The 12,190-nt window shown below is 33.0% G+C and overlaps 1 protein-coding gene and 1 long non-coding RNA gene across 2 annotated transcripts; both read left to right on the top strand.

Moving 5' to 3' along the window:
- Positions 1 to 2,433: 2,433 nt before the first annotated feature.
- On the top strand, positions 2,434 to 3,465 carry LOC126735130 (uncharacterized). The gene is made up of 3 exons (XR_007660333.1): positions 2,434 to 2,530; positions 2,915 to 2,975; positions 3,032 to 3,465. It is a non-coding gene; the product is annotated as an uncharacterized LOC126735130 (long non-coding RNA).
- Positions 3,466 to 6,798: 3,333 nt separating this feature from the next.
- On the top strand, positions 6,799 to 10,596 carry LOC126735489 (histone-lysine N-methyltransferase, H3 lysine-79 specific). The gene is made up of 2 exons (XM_050439491.1): positions 6,799 to 7,476; positions 7,533 to 10,596. The coding sequence occupies exon 2, from the start codon at positions 7,684 to 7,686 to the stop codon at positions 9,328 to 9,330; it is 1,647 nt and encodes a 548-aa protein (XP_050295448.1). The 5' UTR covers positions 6,799 to 7,476; positions 7,533 to 7,683; the 3' UTR covers positions 9,331 to 10,596.
- The last annotated feature ends 1,594 nt before the right edge of the window (positions 10,597 to 12,190 follow it).

The raw sequence follows: 12,190 nt of genomic DNA, 5'->3' as shown, positions 1-12,190 counted from the left end.
CATTACAACAGGTAGCTGTAAAGTCGAAAGCTTTTTTTCGCGTTTTAATAACGTTTGAAATTGCTTGGATGGATCGTCATTTCTGTAGAATAACTCGGTCTTAAGCAAAATATTGCTGTTGTTTTGTGATCTCTTAATAATAATTCGTTTGGCCGCACTTCAATTTTCTTTAAAGAGGTTAACGCAGTTTTTATATCGTAAACAACCCAGTCCTTACCAAGTTGTCTAACGTCTCCCTTCTTGGAGTATATCTCATGATATTTTGTAGGTGTTTTTATTGTACTGTAGGATCGTGTAACTTTTTCTATTTGCCCGAAAACACGATCCGCTGGCAAATACGAATGGCCGCGTACCGGAAAGGTAAGACTTACCTGACATTACTTTTACGCTCTTTAGACGTAAGATTTTTTTTCCTTTTTCTACTACCACGATCCGTATCACCAACTATATGATCCCTGTCACAGGGAAATCCATTATTTTAAATTTATTCCGTAAAAAACAAAGAACTTGAAAGTACTCAAAATAAACACTCCTAACCGCAACAAGTGTAACGACAAACAAATGGCAATAAGTCTACGGTGCAAGGACAAACTTCTGTTAGTTTGTCTACTAGTAACAGACATATACCATATAGAATGTCCAAGGTATTTTCATTATTTAATTTGCATGGGACAAAGTGCATTTGGAACGTCTTTTGTGGCATAATACTGTAGCAAAGTGTATATAGTTTGCAACGCCATCTTTGGTTGAAAATTTGAAAAAAAGGACAAAATGCATATGAAAAGTCTGCTCCACAATTGTGGATCAATATCAAGATCAACAGTAGTCAAGCCTCGAAACTTCCTGGCCCAATGCTACTATTGGAATCGAAATCGTGAACACTGTAGGTGCCGCTCTCTTCGTCATCGGACTTATCAGTCTCTGAAGTCTCAGATTCTAATGTTAATAATAAATCATGGACCTGATCACCCAGAGGAGGAGCTGTGTCTGTGTAGACGTGGATGGATCCAAGGATTGAGGTCGGTTTACCTCCATTGACGTTGATTCACCTTGTCTTTGGGACTCTTTGGCCATCAGATTAAGGTTACAGGCAATATGGGTTAGCATTCCCGCTCTATTCACCGTCAAACGATTTTGACGTTTAGTATGGACTAACGAATACCTACTAAATGTTCGCTCAGTCGCGGCTGACGAAGGCGGAAGCGTCAAAATGCTTACTGCTAAATCCTTGATAGCTGTTAATAACCCTGCCACCACGTTACAAGATCTATTTTGCCAACAATGCCCCATAAATAGGACTTCGCAAATGTTTCTTCGTTCACTTTCTTGAAGACGAAAATTTTCATTAGTGACAGCCAGTGTATTAATAAATTGTATCCCTAAAATAAAAATACATTAGATACCGTCTTAGTAGTTGCAAATGTCTTACCATCGGAGTGTTCCTCAGGTGACAAATGTATTCCTTGAAATTTCGGGTTTAAAATATTAGCAGCTAAATGCACTCCGCAAACGACTTTGCTCTTTCGATCACTTAGGTTTTTGATTAGCGTTTCTTCCTGTTTTTTGGTGACTGGTAGCCCAGGTACCTCTTTTAGAAACACATCATGGAGTTCATAAAAGGCTTCTGTGACATCAGACATTTGCAGGTTATCTCCTTCCAGCCTTGTTATCCATTTAACAATAGGTGACAAAACTCTCATTACCTTCTCAACCTTGATCCAATATATGTCATCATCGAGACAATTTTTTTTCACTGCTGTGCTTAATTTGTCACTGATGTCTTCTGAAATGGCTAGCATTTTTAATATTTGTCTGGTGCTCCATAGGCTTTCCATACACTTTAAGATAGATAAATTATACCCGCCGAGTTACCACAGGTAATTTTAAAGCTACTGCCTTACAAGTTTTCTCTACTTGTAATTTATTTTATTAAACATAACATGTGAATTTGTTACTTCTTTAACAATTTGTTTGCATTGATTTTCAAAATTTTTCAGAGATTCAGATTTCATAATATCTCCAATCAACAAATTTAAAGAATGCACTGAAAAAAATGATTGTAAATTTACTTTTTAAGTTTACAGAAATTTCAGTAGTGTTACAACAATTATTCAGTAAAATTAAAATATTTTGTAATAAACCAAGTATTTACTAAAATTCCTAAAAAACATGTGTAAATTTAAATCACTTTTTGAAACTTATAAGCAATATTACATTAGATTTGTAAAATTACCGAAGAAAGTTGCAAAATCACATTCATATTATAAAATCACATAATATTTGTAATTATTTTTACTATTATAATGTAAAATTATAAGTTTTTTGTAAATTTATACCTTAATTCTTAATTTTACCTTGGCTATGTAAACCGCGGCCAATGAGAGTGCGTGTTTACGCGTCCCCAAGCGATTCCGAAATTTTCAACGTAAATGACGACTCAGTTATTATTTTCGACTTACGACAGGTAATAAAGAATTTTGTGCTAGTCCTTCTGTTTACCTTTACTGTTCTTCGTGCCTATAAGTATCAGGTAAGTTAAATATTTACATTAATACCTGTTAACAATGAATACTTATCAAATTGCCTGACTGGTCAGGTTGCCAATTTACTATATAATCTGTGCGTGGTCCTTTATGAAAATGTCTTATTAACTATTGGTATGCATTTAGTATAGATTTTCAGCAAGTAAAGGTTATATAAACTTATAAAACTTGTAAACTAATAATGTTAATGATTTATATTTATATTTACCAATATTCATTTTATATATATGCTTCTTAAACGGCATTAAAAAGCTATTTTTAATGCCATTTGGAGCAAAATAACTATAATTTTAATAACAAAAAATAAACTAAATAATATAAATAAACTTTTGTCATAAGGTTAAATATTATATGTACTTATTTTATTCCAGGACATTACCGATGAATCTTCTCTTGAGCTTGGTATGGAACCATGCATTGTATTATGTGGTGGTAAGTAAACATTTTTTTTTTGAAAAAAGATTATAAGTATTTTTTTTTATTTGTAGGCTCTAACAATACTATAAAAATATACCTAGAACAAGAACCTGTTACGGAAAAATGTGACTCATTTGGAGGAGCATTGCGTTACTTAATTGCTCTTTATTTTGTCTTTAATTTGGAATATCCCAAAGAAGCATCCTGCATTTTGGAGTTCCTTCAAAGATATATTTCAAAAATACACCCCGAAGCAGGAACCAAATCGAAAAAACAAAATCTTTCGAAAAGAAAAATTATTTCATATTTAACGAAGTTAGCCAAGATAGAATAATAAGTTATTATTTTATTAAATAATTGTTTATAAATTATATATATTATTTCTTTTTTTGAGTCCATAAATATTAAATGAATTTGTTCCAACCTTAAAGGGTTTTTTTTTGTGAGATTTAGCTTGTAAGTAGGTACCTGTATTAACATATTTGATATTATATGGGGCCCCAAAATGTATATAGACTACGTCAAAGTTCTTGGCTACTTCAAGAGTTTATGTTTTTGTTTGTATATTGAAGAGTTTAAGTTTCAAATATACTTGTTATTTTCCTTTTTTTTTTGAAAACTTACCATGTAGTTTTGTTATGTTCCTACTGAGTTTATTGAATTTCCATTGAGTTTTGAAAAAATAAATCCTTTGTATTTTTTTAAATTGCCACTTTAGTCTTTTATTTAATTTATCTAAAATACTAAACAAAAAACTGTAGCTAGTAAAAAAATACAATTATTCCAATGTAATTTTACCAGAGCATTTTTTACATTTACAACGTGGTATTACAAAAAAAATTTATTTCACAAATAAAAATTACTAAAAATTTGAAATATTAAATTGTAATTTCACAAAAATATGTATTTCTTAGTCACAAAGATTAAGTAAATTCACAATTAAAAGGGAAATCTAAATTACAAATATTTTGTGAATAATTATTGATTACAAATATTTTGCGATTTTACAACAAATATAATGGTCACACTAAAAGCAGTCGATTTATTGTAAATTCACAAAATATTTTTTTCAGTGTGGGCAACACAACCATACTGGATGATGCCAGTCTTTTCAGCAACAATTTTCCTTGCCTTGACTTCTGCAGCTGCATTGTCTGTAACAAGATCTAAAAGTTTTGATTGTCCTATTTCTATTCTACACGAGAGAACGATCTATCTTGTGCGCACGAACGATTTATCGGGCGCGAACGTGGGCGAATATTCGCCATAGCACGAAGGGAACGTTCCTTCATTTACATCACTACTCTTTGGTCATTTAATATTTAGATTTTAAAGTAGTTATGATTATTGTCAATGAATATGAATTATTATCGAACTGTGCCCATATAAATAGGTACAATCCCCTAATTAGTTTGCATAGGCATCTTCTTTTCACACATTTGAAATTTTATTACAAGAGAAAATTGTGAAATGGAAATAATAGACTCTTTTTATCCGACTCTTTGGTACAACAATTTTGTTCCCATATGTATCTGTTTTTATCTCTTTTCGATATATTCATTAAAGTGAAACAAACCTAAATAAACACTCGAATGTGAAGTGTGTGAACTAAAAGAATCTTAATATCTTTAAATTCAAATATTTTTTTGAAAATACTTATCTATCATAGGCTATAAAGAACAAGATTTGCCCATGGATTTATTAACAGGACTGATTTTATGTTTTTTTTGTTATAACCTGGTCACATTGCCAAAAAAAAATTCTTTATTAATTTAATTTAAAATACTGCCGTACCTCTAAGAATATTTGAAAAATTGGCAACGTTGCATCAATATAGCTAATATCTAAGAACGTGCCAATGTCAAGTTATACATATCAGACAATATGAAATAGCAATATAACTGATAAATAATTAATTGTAACTTAATGCAACTGCGGGTGATGTTATGCAAAATATGCTGAAAATATTTTTTTTTAATTTACCAAATTCTAATTAACAAAATATTCAAATAAACACCATATTTCTTGGTACACGCAAGGTTGCCAAGTTTATAATTTATCAGACAGTCCCCGAATTTAATAAATTCACATACGTAGACACAAAATGCTTTTAAAATTTAATTTTGTTTTTGCCAAACGTAAAAAGTCGTGAATTCAAACACCTACGGCAACGCTGCATATTGTTTATATAGGATCGCAGAAGAGGCTCCACCTGACGCTGTCAAATACATAACCTCATGTGTCAATAACCCTAAAGGGGAATTAACTAATTAATAATAATGTTTTTTAAGTAAAGCAGTTATTGGAATGATTTAACTTACCCAGGGAGCTTACCTTAAATCAATGACATTAAAAAATTTTAAAAAAATGAATGTTGTACATGACCGACGATTTTCCTATGACTCTATTTTCTTATGGACACAAATATTAATAATAAATAATGGTATTATCACGGGCTAATCACTTTTATATTGATCTGATATTTTTACTTATACCTATATTAAATAAATCAAATATAACGATGAAAGAACAACACTTTTTTAAAGTTGTTTACCAAACTGCCATCTGTAGTTTAGGAACTGTCAAATTGTTTAACATAACCCTTTCAGGAGAATCAAACTGCAGCGTTGTCGGATTGTGAAGCTACTTCCTTAGGTTTCACTCCTTAGAACCATCTCATATTTTGTTGATAAATAAATTGAAATTAAATTGTCATGAATAGGGTAGTGGTTCGTTGGGTGTGAGGTGGTTTGAACACATACCAGCCTTTACACTTAAATTTTACATATCAAATCATTACCATTTTTAATTAAAAAAAAAATATACATAAATAGTAAATACGTATTAAAATAGAGTAATTATTTCAATATTTTTATATTAGTAATATAATGCGAACATTGAACAATAGGAAATTCACTTACGAGAAATTCCAAGTGAACACCATAATTATTTATGATTGACTTTGTTAATAGCTTCCGAGTTTCATCTAAGCTTTAAGAACTTTTATCAAGTATGGCAACACTGCCGAATATCCTTGTTGCAACGCTACACTTAGTTTCACAGGATTCCAGAAGAGGCGCCACCTGACGCTGTCAAATGCAAATACGTCATGTGCCAAGGGGCTCAATGACAGTAATGAAAGGCGAATTAATTAATAATAAAAATATTTTTTTAAATAAAGCAGTTATTGGGACGGAAGGAGGCAAGTTTTTCTTATGCTCTTTATTTCTTATGGATACAAATAATAATGTACTCTGGGTAATCACTTTTATATTAATCTAAAATATTTTTACCTAATCACTAAATTAAATAAATAAAATATAACGATGAAAAAATAACACTTTTTTAAAGTTGCTTATCAAATCGCCTTCTATAATTACGCACGTTAACGTCTGAGAACATACCAGCTCTTACACTCTTAAATTTTATATGGCAAATGAGGATTCTTTACCATATTTAATTAAAAAAAATGTATATAAGTAGTAAGTTTCACAGGATTCCAGGAGAGGCGCCACCTGGCGCTGTCAAATGCAAAACGTCAAGTGTCAATGACTAATGAAAGGAGAGTTAATGAATAATAATGTTATGTAGTTTGGGTTGAACACATACTTATCAACCATCAACCCTTATAGACTTTTAAATTTTACATATCAAATGAGGGGTCCCTACCATTTTTAATTTTAAAAAATTATTTCAATAATTTTATATTGGAAATTTAATTGCAAGAAATTTCCAGTGAAAATCAGAATGTATAATTTATATTGATCCCAGAAGAGGCGCCACCTGACGCTGACAAATGCAAGACGTCATGTGTCAACAGTGTCATTGACAGTAATGAAAGCGGAATTTATAAATAATAAACATGTTTTTTTAAGTAAAATATGTATGGAAAACAATAATAAAGCAGTTTTTGGCACGGAAAAGGCAAGTTTTACTGAAACCCATAGTATTACTATTTATATGCATAACGCCTTTTTGGTGCAAAAATAATACATTCAAGGGGAATTAATAAGAAGAAAATTTCTACTTCAACACGAAAATTCCTAATAAGAGGCTTAAGGATGAATAAAAACAATTTATAAACAAAAAAAAAAAGGGAAATTCCTAACGCAACTACGCCAATGGCTAACAAGTTGCAACGGATTGAAATTCATAGAAATAATATCACATGGGAAATCACTACTGTCGCACGCCTATCAATGCACCGAAAGTCCCCAGTCAGCTTTCTTTTTTTTTATTAATAGGAGAAACCCTTAGTGTTTTAATTTAAAAAGAACCATCACACTGCCCATCGTTTAATATTAGAGAGATTATACTGGCGAGTCCCGCGCTTTCCGTCTATTTAGGTTAGGTTCAACTACCTTCTCGGTCAGTCAGTCGATTTTACGATTAGAAAGCCCAACGCACACCAGGCAAACCCGAAACTTTTAACGTACGTAAACGCGTGTGTTTAGTGCCCCGTAATATTAACGGTTTTAATGGATATTCCGTTTTATCCAGTATCCACTGCCACCAGGTAAATCATCCATCTTATTAAATTAAACTTTGTTATCAATAGAATTTCGTTCACAGTCCGCTCGACAGCCATGAAAAATAGTTTCCACCAGCAGTCAACTAATTTTGTTCATTCACGACACCGTTGCCATTTCGGTGCGTGCACGGCGATCCCCAACAAGTCCTCGAACTATGAACGGCTCGATACACTAAAGGCGACCATACACCGATGGAACTTAGACTGAATTCACCGGTGGGCGGCTCGCCTGCCCACTACCGTTGGCCCTTAAGCAAAAAAAAGGGTTATGACGAGTCCAAGGAGATTATCGATACGATTATATGGGGCTGCAAAGATATACCCGACCTAGAGGTGCCGCTAAAGCGAAATATCCTTAAAAATGTTGATGTGAGCGATTTTGAATCGATGAAGGCCCTTACGAAGCGCTATAATAAAGCCATAAATAACGTCCTGTCTTTGGAGAAGGGCACTCAAAAGTTTTGTGATCGATTAAACCAGTCCGCTAGCAAGGAACTATTACATCACATAATCCAACAAACTTATAGTGCGGCAGTAACAAACGCCGAAGAACTAAATAAGTATCAAGCCTTTTCGCCGGACGTTTACGGAGAAACGTCTTTCGAACTGATCAGTCAGATGATCGATCAAATCAATTTAACCAAAGATGATGTGTTTGTGGATCTCGGGTCGGGAGTGGGTCAAGTTGTTCTACAAATAGCAGCCACCTGCATGTGCAAATCTTCGATTGGGATCGAACGTGCCGACGTACCCGCCCGTTACGCGACAGCCATGGAGGAAAAGTTCAAATTTTGGATGCAATGGTACGGAAAACGTTACGGCAAATTCCAACTGTTCAAAGACGACTTTTTCGACGACAGACATCGCGAAATATTCTCCGAGGCGACCGTTATATTTGTGAATAATTTCGCGTTCGGTCCCTCGGTGGACCACATGTTAAAACAGCGATTCGCCGAGCTAAAGCACGGGACTAGAATCGTGTCTTCGAAAAGCTTTTGCCCGTTAAACTTCCGCATCACGGACAGAAACTTAAGTGATATAGGCACCATAATGAACATTAGTGAAATAACCCCTAAAACGAGTTCAGTCTCCTGGACGGATAAACCGGTCACGTACTACCTGCATCAAATCGATCGCACCAAACTGGAAAGGTACTTTGTAGCCAAGAAAAATGGCACATTGCACTCATTTATTAGCGAGGATCCAGAGAAGTCGTGTGACTCCTTTGAAACAACTGACAGCAGCGAGTTTAACATGGTAATCACTCCACCTCCGAAAAAAAGAGGCAGAAGAACGGCCAAACCGCGAATATCGGCCAGTCCAGTAACCATTCCATTTTTTAAAGACGTGTCAGAGAGTGACGACAATAAACCACTAGCACAACTCGCTTTTACGACCAATGGTATGCCAAATACTGCCCCAACCAACAATATTATTAGACCGAGCAAACTGGCCGTCAAAAGATCCTCGAGTGAAGACAACTACCGAAACGTCCCGCCAAAGAAACGAGGCCGAAAAAGGAAATTCCCGTCTCCTGAATTCGAGTCGACCACTTGGGTTAGTAAAGGAAATCCGACCAGGAAAAACGGCGCGGACGATAAGCTCGAGGGTCTTCAAAAGAATCTGAAATGCCTGATGGACAGTTTTAAAATCCAGTATCTGCAAATGGTCGAGGAGATGTCCGATCCGCTGTACAAAATCAAAGTTCGCAAACAACTGGAGGGAGAGATTATCAAAAACATGTACTTAAAACTGAAAATCGAAGAAATCGACGAGGAGATAGAGACTATTATAGGTAATATGCGAAATTATATTGTTGAGCCCACTGCCAAATATTAAGAATATTTTAAGGTAATATAGTTGAATATTTTAATATACTTTCACTAATTTCGTTTGTAAATTATATAGGGTGATTTTTTGTCAGTTCTAGTTCATTTTTTTTAACCATATTTCATTTCGAAAGTCACCCTGTATAACTCCGGTTAACATAACTTAGATTTGTTGTGAATATGATATAAATATATATTGTATATCTATATACAGGGTGCCTGAAATTAAATCTGCACGAGGATGGCCAAGATAAGTAAAGTTGCCACGCACTTTTAAGTTATATAAACGATTAGCAAAATTATTACAGTTAGCAAATGTTTTTCTAAGCAAAAAAGGTAGTGCAAGGAATGGCCAAAATGTCCAAAAAGGTGTTTAACCTTTGACCACATACAGTTACATATTTTTTAATGTTTTCACATTTTACTTTTCATTTGCATAGTGCTAAATTGTATTTACTTTATCAGCATTCTTAACCCTTAACCTTAACTAGCCAATGATTTGGCTTTAAAACTGCCCTAAAAATACTTCATCCAAGGCCAGATTGCAAGGTAGGGCAGACCTAATTTCAGACATCCTGTATATTAATTTTATCTCTTGTTTTTTGAATATCAAGTTAAACTATTGTCATGTCCCGATTTAGGACACATCATTCTTTGCCAATGCATTATTGTACTGTTTTTATACAAATTATTTGTTTTTTTTTTAGACGATAGAGAGTGCCTCAAGTTTTTACACTTTTTGTTCAACTACAACTCGAGGCACCTCCTATGTACGTGTTAATATTACTTCTCTATTGTTAACTCGAACTGAAATGAGACCTGCCAAGTCAAAATTATTTACGTTATATTTTATTGTAATTTAAATATAAGATGCATATAATGTACAGGGTGGTCCGACAAGGTTTGTCAACAAGGTGGTACGTTTGCGTTGGCACACCCAGTATATGTATATATTAACACTGCCAATTTTGTAAAACAAAAAAGTTACTTTCTACCTTTTTGAAAGAATATTACTTTAGTTTATTATTAGTGAATGGGAGCCACAACAATTATTGTTTTTGTTTCGGATGCATAACTTTGTTTTTGTAAAAGGGGGTTTTTCGTGTTTAGCTACAAGTTTATATACTTAATATGGTGCTAATATATAAATTTTAAAATCAAAAGTTGTTAGGAAATTATCGAAAATTATTCTTTGTAGTTAAGCGAGATGCACCCTATTCTATCACTATTTGTTATGTTTTGTTTCATTAATAAAATATAATAAAAAAATTAATAAGTTGTTTTATTATAAAGTAGTCGGACGGTTTTGTCAAATATTAAGTATAAAATTCAATTAAAAAAAATATTTTTTCTAGTCACAAATTCGATTTTAAAAGAAATTGATGTCTGCAGACCTCTATATATTATTTAAAAAAAAAATTAAAGACTTATAGTAATTTGTTTTTGAATTTATTTTTTACTTACGTTGGTTAATCGGACAAGACAAAACCAGTAGTCGGACAGAACGGACCATTAACACTAGTTTAGGACTTGTATAAGTAATTTTCATGGAGAACTGTACTTAAGAAAAATCCAAAATGTCAACGAATGTCTAGAAGCACCAATATAAAAATACAGAGACTCCTAGAATTAATAAATGAGGATCTTATTAGCAGAGTTAAAGAAAATCACACCTCCACAAGGATGGAACTGGAAGAAGATGCTATAGAGCTTGTGCAAAAAGTTCAATACTTGCGCAAAGATGTGGCAATAAAATATGCATCATTTAAAGTAAGGGACAATGTTCTCCAGGCCTTAAAATTACGAAGACGTAATAATAAAGACTCTCTTGAAGTTATATCAAATGACATACATATTTATAAACGAACATCTATCCCTTCATAATAAATTCCTTTTTAAAAAAACTTGCGAACAAGATCGAGCCAGATCTTACAAATATGTCTGGATTAATTACGGCAATATTTTAGTTCCAAAAAATGCCCGGAATCAATTTCAAGCAAATAAGAAGTGAGCAAGACTTCCTTACTATAATATAACTCAATTAGAGCAACGTTTTTCGGACTATAGCAAGTTTCAATTTCTGCAGTTGGGTGATACTAAAAAATTTTCAGAATATGGAGGAATATTTCCGCAAAAACCATTGGACTCGTTAATAAATACTTATGGAGCACTTTTTAATAAATCATTATTGAAAACAGAACTAGAAACCATTTTCTCACCAATACACCGTGAACAATTTTACGATAAAAGTTTGTTGGGTCTAATTAAAAGTATGCATGATAACGACACAAATGAAATTCTTCCTGAAAGTTACAAGTTGTTCTGTTTACTGGCTACAATACCTGCAACCAGTGCTTCAGTTGAAAGGACTTTTTCTACGTTAAAGCGAATAAAAACATCTTTGCGGAACACAATGACTCAAAATCTTCTTCATTTCAAAATAGCTTTTTTCATCCTTATCTATTTTATCAATCCAAAAGGACATTCTCGCTCAATTAGTGGAAACTGGGGACACATTTTACGATAGGGTAATTGACAAATTTGCACGAAACAAAGATAGAAGAATTAACTTGCTTTATAGGTAATAAAACTCAAAACTGATAATTTGTTTGCATTCAAAATACTTTTAAATGACTCTTTGTTACTTGTTACTTTTATGTACGTAGGTTATAACAATAAATGTACATATTAAGCTTAATTACTGTCGTTTCTTTTCATAGTGTCCCCCTTTTTAGTTCTCCAGTTCTCCCAAATTTTTAAAATTTGATAGAAAAAAACATGTTTTTTGTTTGGAAAAAATTCTTAGAGTTAATGTTTTAAATGTATAATTACTTGACAACACCGGCCTATTATATGATTCTTCGGGCTTC

The sequence above is a fragment of the Anthonomus grandis genome, chromosome 4 (assembly GCF_022605725.1).
Source record: "Anthonomus grandis grandis chromosome 4, icAntGran1.3, whole genome shotgun sequence".
NCBI classification, from domain to species: domain Eukaryota; kingdom Metazoa; phylum Arthropoda; class Insecta; order Coleoptera; family Curculionidae; genus Anthonomus; species Anthonomus grandis.
This window is presented reverse-complemented; position numbering and strand designations above follow the sequence as displayed.

Bases quoted from the DNA above. Each gene is read 5' to 3' on its own strand.
- LOC126735489 (XM_050439491.1), top strand. From the start codon at position 7,684: ATGGAACTTAGACTGAATTCACCGGTGGGCGGCTCGCCTGCCCACTAC.